General features: G+C 42.8%; 1 protein-coding gene across 5 annotated transcripts; it reads left to right on the top strand.

Annotated features, from left to right (window-relative positions):
- The first annotated feature begins 819 nt into the window (after positions 1–819).
- LOC133549004 (gastrula zinc finger protein XlCGF57.1-like) lies at positions 820–12303 on the top strand. 5 transcript variants are annotated; one of them, XM_061894042.1, is made up of 8 exons: positions 820–882; positions 1192–1290; positions 3081–3607; positions 5955–6056; positions 6178–6286; positions 7221–7385; positions 8746–8928; positions 10005–12299. In XM_061894042.1, exons 3-8 carry the CDS (start codon positions 3158–3160, stop codon positions 11369–11371), a joined length of 2376 nt encoding a protein of 791 aa, XP_061750026.1. In that variant the 5' UTR covers positions 820–882; positions 1192–1290; positions 3081–3157; the 3' UTR covers positions 11372–12299. The 5 variants fall into 5 exon arrangements, with proteins under 5 accessions (XP_061750026.1, XP_061750027.1, XP_061750029.1 ...); XM_061894043.1 differs by lacking the exon at positions 820–882 and having other exon boundaries at positions 889–1290; positions 3081–3330; positions 3394–3607; positions 10005–12301; XM_061894045.1 differs by lacking the exon at positions 820–882 and having other exon boundaries at positions 889–1290; positions 3081–3181; positions 3394–3607; positions 10005–12300.
- The last annotated feature ends 6695 nt before the right edge of the window (positions 12304–18998 follow it).

Here is an 18998-nt window from a genome sequence, read left to right as displayed (position 1 = left end):
TAATATGCTATAAGTGAGCAGACTTCCGAGATCAAAACTGGGAATATAATCCCAGAGAAGGGGGAAAAAAACGGTCAGATATTTTTAAATTGAAGAAACAATATGATTAGGTCATATATACACGCCTATATTCTACATAAACAATACATTAGATATGAATTGATTAACGTGGACCCTGACTTTAACAAGTTGAAAAACGTATTGGGGTGTTACCATTTAGTGGTCAATTGTTTGGAATATGTACTGTACTGTGCAATCTACTAATAAAAGTTTCAATCAGTCAATTCAATCAATCAATGCAATGTGGTGTTGGTGAATGGAACGAGACACGATGACGTCACACGTGTGCTCACATGGATTCAGGTTTGGACGTTTTGGTCCAAAACATCAACGTCTTCATCATGCAGGAAATGGGGGCGGTATCCAGGCAAGGTGGGCGGGGCCTGTGAATTAAGTCAACCAAATATCTAACTCAACGACAAGTAGATATTATCACGTTTTTTTTTTTGTTTTTTTGTTTTTTAATTTCAGCTAATTTTGCAAAAGTAACTGTTCAAACAATGGCGCCACCATGTGGCGGAGTTTATGTATTTCAGCTGTGGGAGGCGCTCTGGGACGGATAAAAGTGACGGCGAGTCAGCCATAACACCAGCGTTATTATATAATTAAATGTGTGTCGGTAACCAGGTGAATTAAAAACTGGTTTTCCGACCAAAACCAACAACAAAACACTTTAATAAAAATAAAAATGTGTAGCGATGTCCCCCTCCCAGATATGTCGTACTGTCGCTTTAAGAAAAGCGCCATCGCGCAGACCCGGAGGGCGAGTTTTGGCGTTCTCGCGAGATTTGACAACAAGCGCGCGAATAAAACAGGACGAGGGTAAGTAAGAAAATGGCGTTTGATGAAGAAGACGTTATTGTAGTCTTTAAAGTCCTGCGTTCTTAATCTGTTGGAGTGTGTACACTTATGTCGTTTAATGGAGTAAACATCGTTCATGATAGTTTGTGTTTGGATACGTTAGTCTTCTTGTGCTAGCTTAGCGCTAGTTAGCTTAGCTTGCTAGCTGCTAACAAAGAAACTCGTAGGTTATTCCATCCATCCATTTCTCTACCGCTTGTCCCTTTTTGGAGTTATTATAAAGATTGAATGTGAGTGTAAAGTGTCGTGATTGTGTGAACATGTGCGAAGGAATGATGGCAGAGTACGAGGAGGAACTTTCTTCAACCAAACAACATCAACTACTGGACGCTGTTCTCAAGAAATATAAACGTGTCTTACTCAGTACAGGTTTGTTTACTTCTTACTCTCACCTGTTTGCTCACTTTATGTTTATTTATCAACACAATTCTTGAATAATTATGTCTTTTGAAGGATGAATTGTTTATTGTCTTGTGAGGATGATGCACTGCCTTGTTTTTACTGTGTTCATGAAAACAAGACATTTTCAGGAGACAAATCGTTGTTTATTTAAAGCAGGGGTCGGCATCCCAAAATGTTGAAAGAGTTTTGATTGATTGATTGAAACTTTTATTAGTAGATTGCACAGTACAGTACATATTTCGTACAATTGACTACTAAATGGTAACACCCCAATAAGTTTTTCACCTTGTTAAAGTTGGGGTCCACGTTAATCTTTTCATGGTACAAATATATACTATCAGCATAAAACAGTAATCACAGAGTATATACATTGTATTATTTACAATCTGGGGCATGGGCGTGAAACTCTGGCCCGTGGGCCAAATTTGGCCCTTGAGGCAATATAGAATTAGCAATAGAGCTGGCCCGCCGGTACTATACAGTGGCGATGCCGCTGTAACACCGCTAATACTCATACTTGCCAACCCTCCCGATTTTCCCGGGAGAAGCCCGAAGTTCAGTGCCCCTCCCGAAAATCTCCCGGGACAACCATTCTCCCGAATGTCTCCTGATTTCCACCTGGACAACAATATAGGGGGCGTCACGTCCGCTTTCCCTCCATACAAACAGCGTGCCGACCCAGTCACATAATGTAAGCGGCTCGTATGCACACATAAGTGAATGTAAGGCATACTTGGTCAACAGCCATACAGGTCACACTGAGGGTGGCCGTATAAACAACTTTAACACTGTTACAAATATGCACCACACTGTGAACCCACACCAAACAAGAATGACAAACACATTTCGGGAGAACATCCGCACCGTAACGCAACATAAACACAACAGAACCAATACCCAGAACCCTTTGCAGCGCAAACTCTTCCGGGACGCTACAATATACACCTCCCGCTAACACCAAACCCCGCCCCTCCAACCCATTGTTATTTTATTTTTAAATTCATTAGCCTGTGGGAAAAGTTAATGTTGATATTTACCTCCTGCGATGAGGTGGCAACATGTCCAGGGTGTACGCCGCCTTCCGCCCGATTGTAGCTGAGAGAGGCACCAGCGCCTCCGAGACCCCGAAGGGAATAAGCGGTAGAAAATGAATGGCTATTTACCTCAGAAGGCTGCAAATAGAAAAGAGGTATTACATTTTTTTATTTAAATTGTATTTAATATACCATTGATGTTTTTTATTTGTTTTTTGAAAGTTGCTTTTGCACTGTTATGTTATATAAGTGTTGCTTGTTCCATATTCAGTGTTAAAGCAAATCAATGCAGCAAACTGAGCAATAATTAGTTTTATTCATGCACTCTCTTGCTACTTGAAGGCTTGAATTTTTGATTCATTCCTTATTATTTTATTTTCAAATGTATTATTAGCCTGTGGAAAAAGTTAATGTTGATATTTACCCCAGAGTAATGTTGATTTTGCACTATTATTTAAGCATTGTTACATAATCAGTGTTGAAGCAAATCAGTGTAGCAAACTGAGCAATAATTAAAGGCCTACTGTAACCCACTACTATCGACCACGCAGTCTGATAGTTTATACATCTTTAGCTTACTAAAGTGCAATTTTAAATTTTGCGCCGAAATATCTTGCTGAAAACGTTTTGGTATGATGACGCCTGCGCGTGATGTCACGGATTGTAGAGGACATTTTGGGACAGCATGGTGGCCAACTATTAAGTCGTCTGTTTTCATTGCAGAATTCCACAGTATTCTGGACATCTGTGTTGGTGAATCTTCTGTGTTGGTGAATCTTCTGCAATTTCTTCAATGAACAATGGAGACAGCAAAGAAGAAAGCTGTAAGTGGGAAGCGGTGTATTGCGGCCGGCTGCAGCAACACAAACAGAGCCGGTGTTTCATTGTTTAAATTCCCGAAAGATGACAGTCAAGCTTTACTATGGAACAGAGAGGTCAAGCGAACACGGTTGGATTGGACCACACACACAAAGTACAGTGTATTATGCAGCAATCATTTCGAAAGATCGTGTTTTGAAGAGGGTCCATTCCTAAGGGCAGAGATGGGCATCGCCACCACCCGTCGACTGGTGCTGAAGAAAGGTGCGGGGCCAACTATTTTCAACATACCACGGCCAGGCATCAGTGGGAGTGTCACTGTCAGTGCTCCCAGTGCCAGTACTTCAACAAGTTCAGACCACCCCACCCCCTCCACAAGTGGACAGACCGTGCACATGAGGTCTGCATTTAACAAAAGGAGAAGGAAGATGGTAAGGATCTTGATTTCCAGTTTCCATAGTCATACTCACAGGCATAGTCATAGACTACTCCATGAACAATGAAATAAATTAACAATAAAATAGTCTACATATAATTATTGCATGTTTTGGACACTCGGGTGAAGAGAGAGGCGGCGCTTTCTACCTATCACCACCCGGAAGAACATTGAACATGTCACGAGGGAGGTGCGGGACATTGAGTCCGAGTGGACCACGTTCCGCACCTCTATTGTCGAGGCGGCTGATTGGACTTGTGGCCGCAAGGTAGTTGGTGCCTGTCGGGGCGGTAATCCCTGAACCCGTTGGTGGACACCAGCAGTGAGGGATGCCGTCAAGCTGAAGAAGGAGTCCTATCGGGTTCTTTTGGCTCATAGGACTCCAGAGGCAGTGGACGGGTACCGACGGGCCAAGCGGTGTGCAGCTTCCACGGTCGCGGAGGCAAAAACTCGGACATGGAAGGAGTTCGGGGAAGCCATGGAAAACGACTTCCGGACGGCTTCGAAGCGATTCTGAACCACCATCCGCCGCCTCAGGAAGGGGAAGCAGTGCACTGTCAACACCGTGTATGGTGCGGATGGTGTTCTGCTGACCTCAACTGCGGATGTTGTGGATCGGTGGAAGGAATACTTTGAAGACCTCCTCAATCCCACCAACACGTCTTCCTACGAGGAAGCAGTGCCTGGGGAATCTGTGGTGGACTCTCCTATTTCTGGGGCTGAGATTGCTGAGGTAGTTAAAAAGCTCCTCGGTGACAAGGCCCCGGGGGTGGATGAGATCCGCCCGGAGTTCCTTAAGGCTCTGGATGCTGTGGGGCTGTCTTGGTTGACAAGACTCTGCAGCATCGCGTGGACATCGGGGGCGGTCCGCGCTGGATTGGTAGACCGGGGTGGTGGTTCCTCTCTTTAAGAAGGGGGACCGGAGGTTGTGTTCCAACTTCCGTGGGATCACACTCCTCAGCCTTCCCGGTAAGGTTTATTCAGGTGTAGTGGAGAGGAGGCTACGCCGGATAGTCGAATCTCGGATTCAGGAGGAACAGTGTGGTTTTCGTCCTGGTCGTGGAACTGTGGACCAGCTCTTTACTCTCGGCAGGGTCCTTGAGGGTCCATGGGAGTTTTGCCAACCAGTCTACATGTGCTTTGTGGACTTGGAGAAGGCATTCGACAGTGTCCCTCGGGAAGTCCTGTGGGGAGTTTTCAGAGAGTATGGGGTATCGGACTGTCTGACTGGGGCGGTTCGCTCCTTGTACGATCAGTGCCAGAGCTTGGTACGCATTGCTGGCAGTAAGTCAGACACGTTTCCAGTGAGGGTTGGACTCCGCCAAGGCTGCCCTTTGACACCGATTCTGTTCATAACTTTTATGGACAGAATTTCTAGGCGCAGTCAAGGCGTTGAGGGGTTCCGGTTTGGTGGCCGCGGATCAGCTCTCTGCTTTTTGCAGATGATGTGGTCCTGATGGCTTCATCTGGCCGGGATCCTCAGCTCTCACTGGATCGAGTATCAGCACCTCCAAGTCCAAGTCTATGGTTCTCGCCCGGAAAAGTGTGGAGTGCCACCTCCGGGTTGGGGAGAAGACCCTGCCCCAAGTGGAGGAGTTCAAGTACCTAGGAGTCTTGTTCACGAGTGAGGGAAGAGTGGATGGTGAGATGGACAGGCGGATCGGTGCGGCTTCTTCAGTAATGCGGACGTTGTATCGATCCGTTGTGGTGAAGAAGGAGCTGAGCCGGAAGGCAAAGCTCTCAATTTACCGGTCGATCTACGTTCCCATCTTCACCTATGGTCATGAGCTTTGGGTCATGACCGAAAGGACAAGATCACGGGTACAAGCGACCAAAATGAGTTTCCTCCGCCAGGTGGTGGGTCTCTCCCTTAGAGATAGGGTGAGAAGCTCTGCCATCCGGGAGGAACTCAAAGTAAAGCTGCTGCTCCTCCACATGGAGAGGAGCCAGATGAGGTGGTTCGGGCATCTGGTCAGGATTCCACCCGAACGCCTCCCTAGGGAGGTGTTTAGGTCACGTCCAACCGGTAGGAGGCCACGGGGAAGACCCAGGACACGTTGGGAAGACTATGTCTCCCGGCTGGCTTGGGAACGCTTCGGGATCTCCCGGGAAGAGCTGAACGAAGTGTCTGGGGAGAGGGAAGTCTGGGTTTCCCTGCTTAGGCTGCTTCCCCCGTGACTCGACCTCGGATAAGCGGAAGAAGATGGATGGATGGATAATTATTGCTTCAAGTTCTAGTCAAGTTCTTCTGCAGTATAAAGTATCGTACATTTACTGACATTACTGTCAATAGTGTCAATAGATTACAATAGACAATAATATCAAGTATTGTACATTTACAGACAATAGATCAGATCATGGCCAGTACGACTACGGCATCAGTGGTGGATGAACCAATGGCAATGGCACTAGATTTGCCTGATGAGGAGGGCGATCAAGATCAGGTTGGATTTGTTTTCCAAATCAATGTTCAAATGGATTACAGTTCAAGCCCAATAGAGAAAGTATTCATCATTTATGTAAATGAGGTATCCATATTACATGTAGCTGTTTCTCCATTTCCAGGGAAGTAAACAAGGATGCCAGAGGGACTGGGTACCGATTGGGACAGCACCAACGCCAATGACTAGTAGCAGGAGCACCCGAACAGGGAAAAGACATCATAGATCAAAGGGTATGTCTATTTCGGTGATAAATAAATAATGATAAATGGGTTGTACTTGTATAGCGCTTTTCTACCTTCAAGGTACTTAAAGCGCTTTGACACTACTTCCACATTCACACACACATTCACACACTGATGGAGGGAGCTGCCATGCAAGGCGCTAACCAGCACCCATCAGGAGCAAGGGTGAAGTGTCTTGCTCAGGACACAACGGACGTGACGAGGTTGGTACTAGGTGGGGATTGAACCAGGGACCTTCAAGTTGCGCACGGCCACTCCTCCACTGCGCCACGCCGTCCCTGAACATGATTCTGCACATCACAGTACACATTGCACAGCTGCCTGGACATAGAAATATTCATAATATTTGTAAATCAATTCATATTATTGACACCTGCAATCTGCATACTTGTGCAATAATTAATATTATCTTTGTCTTGTTGTGGATCTTATTAATCCACATGCATAGTTTTAGTATTGCCGGTATATGGAGCTGTGGCCCATAGAAATAATGGGTCATTAATTAGGTTTGACATTGTGTCAATGATAGATACTTAGTCTATAGATAGTCCTGGGCCTGGGGTGTAAGTTGTAACATTAACAGTAACAGTGCAAGACTAGGCCACAAGCTAAAACTAGTCTATAAATAAATAACATTTTACCATTCTGTATTCTGAAGGCGATATATGTCGTGCGCTACTCCAGCATCAATATCAGCAGCGTCCTCCTGACCGTCAGCGTCGGGTTCAAAGCAGTTTGGCTCTATCTCTTGTTGCGGTTGGGCCAGGCCGAGTGGTCCTCCCACACCCATGGCGTCTCTCACAGCATTTTCCCTATCTGAATCGCTCCAACTGCCCTCTAGTCCTTCACTCTCACTTTCCTCATCCACAAATCTTTCATCCTCGCTCAAATTCAAATGTTTGTTTTGTTTTGTGTCCTGTAGACATCCATCAGCTGATTGGACATCAAGAAGGATGTCTCCTTCCTCTGCAGGGGGGCGGCTTCACTGTGGAGCGCGGCTATCCACAGCCACCCCGCGTAAAAGAAGAGGAGGATCCACAGCCCCTTGATATTAAAGAGGAAAAGGAGGATACACAGCATCCCCAAGGTATGGAACAAGAGGAACAAATGCAGTCCTCCTACATTCAAGAAGAAGGGGAGAGAGAGTGTCTTCTTGGGCAGGAGGAGGCTGATCCCACCAAGTTTCCATTGACCGTTGTCTCTGTGTATTGTGGATCTAACATAATAGTGTGAGAGTCCAGTCCATAGTGGATCTAACATAATAGTGTTAGAGTCCAGTCCATAGTGGATCTAACATAATAGTAAGAGTCCAGTCCATAGTGGATCTAACATAATAGTGAGAGTCCAGTCCATAGTGGATCTAACATAATAGTGAGAGTCCAGTCCATAGTGGATCTAACATAATAGTAAGAGTCCAGTCCATAGTGGATCTAACATAATAGTGAGAGTCCAGTCCATAGTGGATATAACATAATAGTGAGAGTCCAGTCCATAGTGGATCTAACATAATAGTGAGAGTCCAGTCCATAGTGGATCTAACATAATAGTGAGAGTCCAGTCCATAGTGGATCTAACATAATAGTGAGAGTCCAGTCCATAGTGGATCTAACATAATATGTGAGAGTCCAGTCCATAGTGGATCTAACATAATATGTGAGAGTCCAGTCCATAATGGATCTAACATAATAGTGAGAGTCCAGTCCATAGTGGATCTAACATAATAGTGTGAGAGTCCAGCCCATAGTGGATCCAACATAATAGTTTGAGAGTCCAGCCCATAGTGGATCTAACATAATAGTGAGAGTCCAGTCCATAGTGGATCTAACATAATAGTTTGAGAGTCCAGCCCATAGTGGATCTAACATAATAGTGAGAGTCCAGTCCATAGTGGATCTAACATAATAGTGAGAGTTCAGTCCATAGTGGATCTAACATAATAGTGAGAGTCCAGTCCATAGTGGATCTAACATAATAGTGAGAGTCCAGTCCATAGTGGATCTTACATAATAGTGAGAGTCCAGTCCATAGTGGATCTAACATAATAGAGAGAGTCCAGTCCATAGTGGATCTAACATAATAGTGTGAGAGTCCAGTCTATAGTGGATCTAACATAATAGTGAGAGTCCAGGCCATAGTGGATCTCACATAATAGTGAGAGTCCAGTCCATAGTGGATCTAACATAATAGAGTCCAGTCCGTAGCAATTAGCGTGATGGAGGAATGCACAGTGCAGGGTTGAAATTCTACTGAATTTGCAAGATCTAACATGTTGCATTCAATGTTTATTCCCATTAATTCCCTTTAATTCCCATGGAAAATTTTCAACTTTGAATATTCCCGGAATTTTGCAACCCCAATGAGAACACAAGTAATCACATTGTGTTAACAGTTTAAGTCAAAAACTGCTTTTATTTTCGCTTAATATTATTTCTTTATTTACCCCACAGACGTCCAGCAGCCCCCCCACATTAAAGAGGAAGAGGAGGAGCTCTGGATCACTCAGGAGGAAGAGTGTCTTCTCGGGCAGGAGGAGGCTGATCTCACCAAGTTTCCACTGACTGTTGTCTTGGTGAAGACTGAAGAGCACGAAGAGAAACCACCTGAGTCCTCACAGCTTCATCACAGTCCAAGTAAGCAGAACATCCAGATATCATCGAATCCAATGTTTGTAACTCATGTTCATCCAGGGTCCACCATTCTCTCTCAAGGTGGAGATATACTTGCTTTTTTACACAAGCATTATAAAAATGCTTCATTAATCAACAACACGGTGGGCTTCACGGTGGCAGAGGGGTTAGTGCGTCTGCCTCACAATACGAAGGTCCTGCAGTCCTGGGTTCAAATCCAGGCTCGGGATCTTTCTGTGTGGAGTTTGCATGTTCTCCCCGTGAATGCGTGGGTTCCCTCCGGGTACTCCGGCTTCCTCCCACCTCCAAAGACATGCACCTGGGGATAGGTTGATTGGCAACACTAAATTGGCCCTAGTGTGTGAATGTGAGTGTGAATGTTGTCTGTCTATCTGTGTTGGCCCTGTGATGAGGTGGCGACTTGTCCAGGGTGTACCCTGCCTTCCGCCCGATTGTAGCTGAGATAGGCGCCAGCGCCCCCCGCGACCCCGAACGGGAATAAGCGGCAGAAAATGGATGGATGGATGGATGGATAATCAACAACAATGAAATTGCTGGGTTGCAACAATGTGACCTAGAGGCCGTGTCAAATGAAGGTTAACATTCATCTGTGGTCCTCTCCAAGGTTTCTCATAGTCATTCACATTGACATCCCACTGGGTTGTGAGTTTTTCCTTCCCCTTATGTGGGATCCGAACCGAGGATGTCGTTGTGGCTTGTGCAGCCCTTTGAGACACTTTTGATTGAGGGCTATATAAATAAACATTGATTGATTGATTGAACTTGCTTTAACATTATGCCGGGACTTTAAGGTTTCTTTTTTTGCTTTTGGTTTCTTGTGAGTGGTTCAGTTCTTTCTCTTTTGGAATGAACCTCCTTTCTGTTTCTCCTACTTGATTCCTCCCACGATTTGCACAGGATTTGGTCAATTGCATTTAAATTTTTTTGTCCTTCAGGTGTGCGATCAGCTCTCTTGTTAGTATGTCAGGTTTAACTGCAGTTTATTTTGTGTTTGTTTATCAGAAAATTTTCTGGTGCAACTTTTCTAAAGCATGTGTTTGTCCTTTTGTGCTCTGCAGATGTCTGTGAAGAAGGTCTTCTCCCTGAGCAGCAGGAGTGGACCTCCAGGATGAAGCCGGAGGAGCCACGGCCCCCACACATCAAAGAGGAAGAGGTGGAGCCTCAAGACCCACACATGAAAGAAGAAGAGGAGGAACACAGCATCAGTCGAGAGGAAAAGCACATTGAAGAACTGGAGAAAGCTGGTGTCCCCAAGAAGCCATTGACTGGTGTCACTGTGAAGAGTAAAGACAAGTTCAAAGGTGATATCAAGACACGTCACACACACTTTCAATGCTCTCACTGTGACAAAACTTTTACTCGCCAGCATAGTATGAAAAGTCACATGAGAACGCACACTGGAGAAAAAGATGTTCTCTGTTCAATCTGCGGTAAAAGTTATGCACAGAGTGATTTGAAAAAACACATGAGAACACACACCGGAGAAACCCCTTTCATCTGTTTGATCTGTGGTAAAAGTTTTACACAAAATGGGAATCTGAAAACACACATGAAAATTCACGCTGGAGATAAAGACTTTTCCTGTTCAATCTGTGGTAAAGGTTTCATACAAAAAGGTAATTTGAAAACACACATGAAATCACACAATGAGGAAAAAGATTTTCCCTGTTCAATCTGTGGTAAAGATTTTACAGTAAAGTGTAATTTGATAAGACACATGAGAACGCACACTGGAGAAAACCCGTTTTCCTGTTACCACTGCACAAAAAGCTTTTCGGAACATTCAACACTCGTACAGCACATGAGAGAACACAACGGAGAAAAAACATTCACGTGCTCTTACTGTGACAAAACGTTTCAACGGGCTTGTCATCTGAAAAATCACACAAGAATACACACAGGCGAAAAACGCTTTTTCTGTTCAATTTGTCATAAGTGTTTTCGGGATAATACAGACTTTCAAAGACACATGAGAACACACACCGGAGAAAAACCTTTCGAGTGCTCCTTTTGCGGAAAAAGATTCTGTGACAAGGAAAGTTTGAAAATACACACAAGAATACACACTGGTGAAAAACCTTATGCCTGTTCAAGGTGCAACAAAAGATTCTCTGTGCGATCAAGCCTTCTAGTGCACATGAGAACACACACTGGAGATAAACCATTCATGTGCTCAATTTGTGACAAAAGATACCTGCGAAAGGCAGACTTGGTAATACACACAAGGACGCATACTGGTGAGAAACCCTTTATCTGTTCGGTGTGTGGTAAATGTTTTGCACAACATCCCTGTTTGAAAAAACACATGAGAATACACTCTGGGAAAAAAACATATCCCTTGGCAAGGTGCAACAAAGGTTTTACTAAACGTAAATCACTTGTAAGACACCTGAGAACACACACAGGAGAGAAAGTACCGGAGTAAGAAACAATTTGAAATAACGCTGACGTTCTAACAACATCACCACTTGTAACGTGTGTGACACAATCATGTCATAATGCTTCCACCATTTTTAGATCACGTTTTCTTTGTTTTGTATTTTACTTCCAGTCAAGTACATGTATTATTATAAGCTCTCCCTACTCCTTTTTTGGACATATTGTCATGTGAAATTGTGAATATGTGATGTATACACTGTAGATACAGTATATGCATGTTCACAATAAAATAATACCAATATCAAACAGCTGCAGTATTCAGAGGATTCATTTCAAATCCAAAAATGTTTTTAATTGATTGAAGCTTTTATTGGCAGATCGTCAGGGAAGAGATGGATGAAAGGGGGGGGGGTGAAGATGTGAAAATAGATGCTGAAAGACTTGACTTTTCAAATCATAATGCAAAAGGACAAGAAGTCCAAATATAAATTAGTGAAAATCAAAATATGAGAAGCAGCATTCAGGAGCAAATATTAAAAAGTCAAAGATTGTTCAGTTTTGTGCAGCTGACATTTTAAACTGGAGGACTTTGACCGGACTGGAAAGTCAACTCATTTGAAGAAAGAAATGAAACCATATTCCCCCCATATTGCTTGTTCCATATTCGGTGTTTAAGAAAACTGAGCAATAATTAACATTTTATTCATGCACTTTTTCTTGCTACTTCAAGGCTTGAATGTTTGATTCAGTCATTATTATTTTACTTTCAGATGTATTATTAGCCCGTGGAAAAAGTTAATTTTGATGTTCACCTCAGAAGGCTGCAAATGGAAAATTGGCATTCAATTTTTATTTACCTTTTATTTGATATGCCATTGATATTTTTTAACTATTATTTGTTGAAAGTGGACTTTGCATGTCACTATAAAGTTATATAAGCCTTGCGTGTTCAATATTCAATGCAAAACTTGTTTGGGTCCTTATTAAAAGGTGAATTTGTTCAACCTTGGCGGCTTTGTCCAGTTTTACATTTTGTCCCACTCTGTATTTGAGTTTGACACCCCTGCTTTATAGCACGAGTGTCGCCAAAAATTCCCAAGTAATCTTAATATTTCACTAAAACCACAGTGTCCATGAAATAATACATTTTACTACAGTGGAACCCCAATTTATCATTAAATCAATGTTTGTTTGTATAGCCCTCAATCACAAGTGTCTCAAAGGGCTGCACAAGCCACAACGACATCTGCGGTACAGAACCCACATAAGGGCAAGGAAAAACTCACAACCCAGTGGGACGTCGATGTGAATGACTAAGAAAACCCTTGGAGAGGACCGCAAATGTGGGTGACCCCCCCCCCCCCTGCACGCCCTTCCAGGGGAGACCGAAAGCAATGGACGTCGAGTGGGTCTAACATAATATAGTGGAAGTCCAGTCCATAGTGGATCTAACATAATAGTGAGAGTCCAGTCCATAGTGGATCTAACATGATAGTGTGAGAGTCTAGTCCATAGTGGATCTAACATAATAGGGAGAGTCCAGTCCATAGTGGATCTAACATGATAGTGTGAGAGTCTAGTCCATAGTGGATCTAACATAATAGTGAGAGTCCAGTCCATAGTGGATCTAATATAATAATGAGAGTCCAGTCCATAGTGGATTTAACATAATAGTGTGAGAGTCCAGTCCATAGTGGATCTAACATAATAATGAGAGTCCAGTCCATAGTGGATCTAACATAATAATGAGAGTCCAGTCCTTAGTGGATCTAACATAATAGGGAGAGTCCAGTCCATAGTGGATCTAACATAATAATGAGAGTCCAGTCCATAGTGGATCTAGCATAATAATGAGAGTCCATTCCATAGTGGATCTAACATAATAGTGAGAGTCCAGTCCATAGTGGATCTAATATAATAATGAGAGTCCAGTCCATAGTGGATTTAACATAATAGTGTGAGAGTCCAGTCCATAGTGGATCTAACATAATAATGAGAGTCCAGTCCATAGTGGATCTAGCATAATAATGAGAGTTCAGTCCATAGTGGATCTAACATAATAATGAGAGTCCAGTCCTTAGTGGATCTAACATAATAGTGAGAGTCCAGTCCATAGTGGATCTAACATAATAGTGAGAGTCCAGTCCATAGTGGATCTAACATGATAGTGTGAGAGTCTAGTCCATAGTGGATCTAACATAATAGTGAGAGTCCAGTCCATAGTGGATCTAATATAATAATGAGAGTCCAGTCCATAGTGGATTTAACATAATAGTGTGAGAGTCCAGTCCATAGTGGATCTAACATAATAATGAGAGTCCAGTCCATAGTGGATCTAGCATAATAATGAGAGTTCAGTCCATAGTGGATCTAACATAATAATGAGAGTCCAGTCCTTAGTGGATCTAACATAATAGTGAGAGTCCAGTCCATAGTGGATCTAACATAATAGTGAGAGTCCAGTCCATAGTGGATTCAACATAATAGTGTGAGAGTCCAGTCCATAGTGGATCTAACATGATAATGTGAGAGTCTAGTCCATAGTGGATCTAACATAATAGTGAGAGTCCAGTCCATAGTGGATCTAATATAATAATGAGAGTCCATTCCATAGTGGATTTAACATAATAGTGTGAGAGTCCAGTCCATAGTGAATCTAACATGATAATGAGAGTCCAGTCCATAGTGGATCTAGCTTAATAGTGAGAGTCCAGTCCATAGTGGATTTAACATAATAATGAGAGTCCATTCCATAGTGGATTTAACATAATAGTGTGAGAGTCCAGTCCATAGTGGATCTAACATAATCGTGTGAGAGTCCAGTCCATAGTGGATCTAACATAATAGTGAGAGTCCAGTCCATAGTGGGGCCAGCAGGAGACCATCCGGATCGGAGACGGATTCGCAGCGCAGAGATGTCCCAAACCGATGCCGAGGCGAGCAGTCCACCCCGGGTCCCGACTGGACCCGGGGTGGACTTCATCCATGGCCACCGGACCTGTGCCTGGAATTTTAAACAAGGAAACACCGTGTGTTTGTGTGGCTAAAAGCTTCCCACCTACGTATTTCTTCTTTGACGTCTCCAATATTAATTGAACAAATTGCAAAAGATTCAGCAACACAGATGTCCAGAATACTGTGTAATTATTCGATTAAAGCAGACTACTTATAGCTTGGATCGAGCTGGAAAATAATGTCCGCTACAACCCGAGACGTCAAACGCACGCGTCATCATACGAGTCATCATTCCGCAACGTTTTCAACGCGACACTTCGCGGGAAATTTAAAATTGCAATTTAGTAAATTAAAAAGGCCGTATTGGCATGTTTTGCAATGTTAATATTTCATCATTGATATATAAACTACGTGGTCGGTAGTAGTGGCTTTCAGTAGGCCTTTAACTTGCACTTACAGATGTAGCGACCAACTGTATTTCGTGACAGTGGTTCCCTGAAGTGTTCCTGAGCCCATGTGGTGATATCCTTTAGGGATTGATGTCGGTTTTTGATACAGTGCCGTCTGAGGGATGGAAGGTCACGGTCATTCAATGTTGGTTTCCGGCCATGCCGCTTACCTGGAGTGATTTCTCCAGATTCTCTGAACCTTTTGAAGTGAAGTGAAGTGAATTATATTTATATAGCGCTTTTTCTCTAGTGACTCAAAGCGCTTTACATAGTGAAACCCAATATCTAAGTTACATTCAAACCAGTGTGGGTGGCACTGGGAGCAGGTGGGTAAAGTGTCTTGCCCAAGGACACAACGGCAGTGACTAGGATGGCGGAAGCGGGAATCGAACCTGCAACCCTCAAGTTGCTGGCACGGCCACTCTACCAACCGAGCTAAACCGCCCCAACATTTAAACCAATCCAACGTTCAAACTATTCCTACATTCATTCTACATCCTGTCAGCATTTCAGTTCAACTTCAGCATTGGAGCGTTCACACCCAATTCCTCCAGGAATTGCCTCATCTGGTTTAATCAATCACTGAGACCATTGGAAACTTTGCACAAACAATCGCTCAAAATCCTTGACCGAAAACCACAACACCACCATCACTGTTTAGTTCTCCAAAAATATTGATTGTTAAACTTAGCTGACATTTAAAGATTAGCATCAATACGAATGGCCCATCGAATCCTAAATAACAATGCACCGGCACCACTTAAGCACTTTGTCCAGTTTACATCTGCCGTGACAACTAGAAACACTCAAACCTCCACCAGGGGGCAGTGTAGCGTACCCAGATGTAAAACATCTTTTGCAGCCTTTTCATATAAAGCCATAAAGGAATGGAACCACCGCACAACAAACTTGAAAAAGCTTAACAGATAACTCTTCATTTGCAATTGAAGTTAAAAAGTGAAGTGAATTATATTTATATAGCGCTTTTTCTCTAGTGACTCAAAGCGCTTTACATAGTGAAACCCAATATCTAAGTTACATTTAAAGCAGTGTGGGTGGCACTGGGAGCAGGTGGGTAAAGTGTCTTGCCCAAGGACACAACGGCAGTGACTAGGATGGCGGAAGCGGGGATCGAACCTGCAACCCTCAAGTTGCTGGCACGGCCGCTCTACCAACTGAGCTATGCCTACTATAAAAAGTGGCCTTGGACCAATCAGAGCTGCTCACACGGTCAATAAGGTGGCCACCATGTTGGACACATCAACTTAATGTGTAGTATATTTATCCATGACAGCATTTTTGTTGTAAATTGTGAGGTGTGTGTGTTAAAATCATGTTGTTGTTTTTTTACAAATGATGACAGATGTGAACAAGAGCATGTATTGTTTTTGTGTGACGATGTAAATGAGATCAATCAATCAATCAATCAATCAATGTTTATTTATATAGCCCCAAATCACAAATGTCTCAAAGGACTGCACAAATCATTACGACTACGACATCCTCGGAAGAACCCACAAAAGGGCAAGGAAAACTCACACCCAGTGGGCAGGGAGAATTCACATCCAGTGGGACGCCAGTGACAATGCTGACTATGAGAAACCTTGGAGAGGACCTCAGATGTGGGCAACCCCCCACTCTAGGGGACCGAAAGCAATGGATGTGGAGCGGGTCTAACATGATACTGTGAAAGTTCAATCCATAGTGGCTCCAACACAGCCGCGAGAGTTCAGTTCAAAGCGGATCCAAGACAGCAGCGAGAGTCCCGTCCACAGGAAACCATCTCAAGCGGAGTCGGATCAGCAGCGTAGAGATGTCCCCAACCGATACACAGGCGAGCGGTCCATCCTGGGTCTCGACTCTGGACAGCCAGTACTTCATCCATGGTCATCGGACCGGACCCCCTCCACAAGTTGTGTGGTCCTCTGTCCTCTGTTGTCCTCTGTGTTTTTTATACGCTTTTATTTTTATTTTACTGTTTTAATTGAGGTGGCGACTTGTCCAGGGTGTACCCCGCCTTCCGCCCGATTGTAGCTGAGATAGGCGCCAGCGCCCCCCCGCGACCCCGAAAGGGAATAAGCGGTAGAAAATGGATGGATGGATGGATGTTTTAATTGATTTTACCCTTTAAAATAGTTTTTAATCATATTTGTTTTTATATTGTTTTTATTGGTTTTATTTTTATTCATGTTTTGTTTTGTTCAGTCATTGGTGGAGCATAATATTGTTTTTAACATGGCTGTGCAGCACTTTGGAAACGTTATTGTTGTTTAAATGTGCTATATAAATAAAGTGGATTGGATTGGATTGGGGACATAGGAGAAAGAAAAGAAGCAGCAGATCAACTGGTCTAAAAAGGAGGTCTATTTAAAGGCTAGAGTATACAAATGAGTTTTAAGATGAGACTTAAATGCTTCTACTGAGGTGGCATCTCGAACTGTTACCGGGAGAGCATTCCAGAGTACTGGAGCCCGAACGGAAAACGCTCTATAGCCCGCAGACTTTTTTTGGGCTTTGGGAATCACTAATAAGCCGGAGTCTTTTGAAGGCAGATTTCTTGCCGGGACATATGGTACAATACAATCGGCAAGATAGGATGGAGCTAGACCGTGTAGTATTTTATACCTAAGTAGTAAAACCTTGATGTGTTTGTATTGTATATAAAGTATGTGTACATGAAAGGGAATTTTATGACTTTTCTTAATTCGATTACGTGCTATGGTGTGATTTTATTGTCATCATTTTACGGCTTGATTTTTGTATCCCTTTAATTTAGGTAGCCAGGGACTGCAGATGGAAATGAGCTATTTAGCTATAATCTCAACACCAAGCCAAACTGGAGTCAATGAAGAGAACGTCGTTGTAAGCTTGACTATTTACTTTTGACTTTTGGTGAAAAACTGAAAAGAACAAAGAGACACAAACACACTTACTGCCTCTGTACATATTTGTCTACAATGACATATAAAATGTAACGGTAATGTCCCAAAATGTCCAGCAGAGGGAGACTCCCGTCTGCCTGAATGACTTGAAGACATTGTATCCAATTCGACAATTATATTCAACTTATCGGCACTCACGGTGGCAGAGGGGTTAGTGCGTCTGCCTCACAATACGAAGGTCCTGCAGTCCTGGGTTCAAATCCAGGCTCGGGATCTTTCTGTGTGGAGTTTGCATGTTCTCCCCGTGAATGCGTGGGTTTACTCCGGCTTCCTCCCACCTCCAAAGACATGCACCTGGGGATAGGTTGATTGGCAACACTAAATGGTCCCTAGTGTGTGAATGTTGTCTGTCTATCTGTGTTGGCCCTGTGATGAGGTGGCGACTTGTCCAGGCTGTACCCCGCCTTCCGCCCGATTGTAGCTGAGATAGGCGCCAGCGCCCCCCGCGACCCCAAAAGGGAATAAGCGGTAGAGAATGGATGGGATGGATTATCGGCACTATTACACTTTTTTAACATGTCTCACATGTTGTTAACTTATTAAAGACAACTTACGCCAGGGGTCACCAACACCAGGTCGCCCGTAAGGACCAGATGAGTCGCCCGCTGGCCTGTTCTAAAAATAGCTCAAATAGCAGCACTTACCAGTGAGCTGCCTCTATTTTTTAAATTGTATTTATTTACTAGCAAGCTGGTCTCGCTTTGCTGGACATTTTTAATTCTAAGAGAGACAAAACTCAAATAGAATTTGAAAATCCAAGAAAATATTTTAAAGATTCGGTCTTCACTTGTTTAAATAAATTAATTAATTGTTTTACTTTGCTTCTTATAACTTTCAGAAAGACAATTTTAGAGAAAAAATACAACCTTAAAAATGATTTTAGGATTTTTAAACACATATACCTTTTTACCTTTTAAATTCCTTCCTCTTCCTTCCTGACAATTTAAATCAATGTTCAAGTAGTTTTTTTTTATTGTAAATAATAATAAATACATTTTGATTTAATTCTTCATTTTAGCTTCTGTTTTTTCGACGAAGAATATTTGTGAAATATTTCTTAAAATGTATTATGATTAAAATTCTTAAAAAATATTCTGGTAAATCTAGAAAGTCTGTAGAATCAAATTTAAATCTTATTTCAAAGTCTTTTGAGTTTCATTTAATTTTTTTGTTCTGGAGAATCTAGAAGAAATAATGATTTGTCTTTGTTAGAAATATAGCTTGATCCAATTTGTTATATATTCTAACAAAGTGCAGATTGGATTTTAACCTATTTAAAACATGTCATCAACATTCTAAAATGAATCTTAATCAGGAAAAATGACTA

Source organism: Nerophis ophidion, linkage group LG03 (genome assembly GCF_033978795.1).
Source record: "Nerophis ophidion isolate RoL-2023_Sa linkage group LG03, RoL_Noph_v1.0, whole genome shotgun sequence".
NCBI lineage: Eukaryota > Metazoa > Chordata > Actinopteri > Syngnathiformes > Syngnathidae > Nerophis > Nerophis ophidion.
This window is presented reverse-complemented; position numbering and strand designations above follow the sequence as displayed.

Excerpts from the sequence above, each read along its gene's own strand:
- LOC133549004 (XM_061894042.1), top strand. The coding sequence starts at position 3,158 with ATGGAGACAGCAAAGAAGAAAGCTGTAAGTGGGAAGCGGTGTATTGCG. Across the intron at positions 3,608-5,954 it reads ACAAAAGGAGAAGGAAGATG|ACAATAGATCAGATCATGGC; the intron begins GTAAGGATCTTG and ends GTACATTTACAG. Across the intron at positions 6,287-7,220 it reads AAGACATCATAGATCAAAGG|ACATCCATCAGCTGATTGGA; the intron begins GTATGTCTATTT and ends TGTGTCCTGTAG.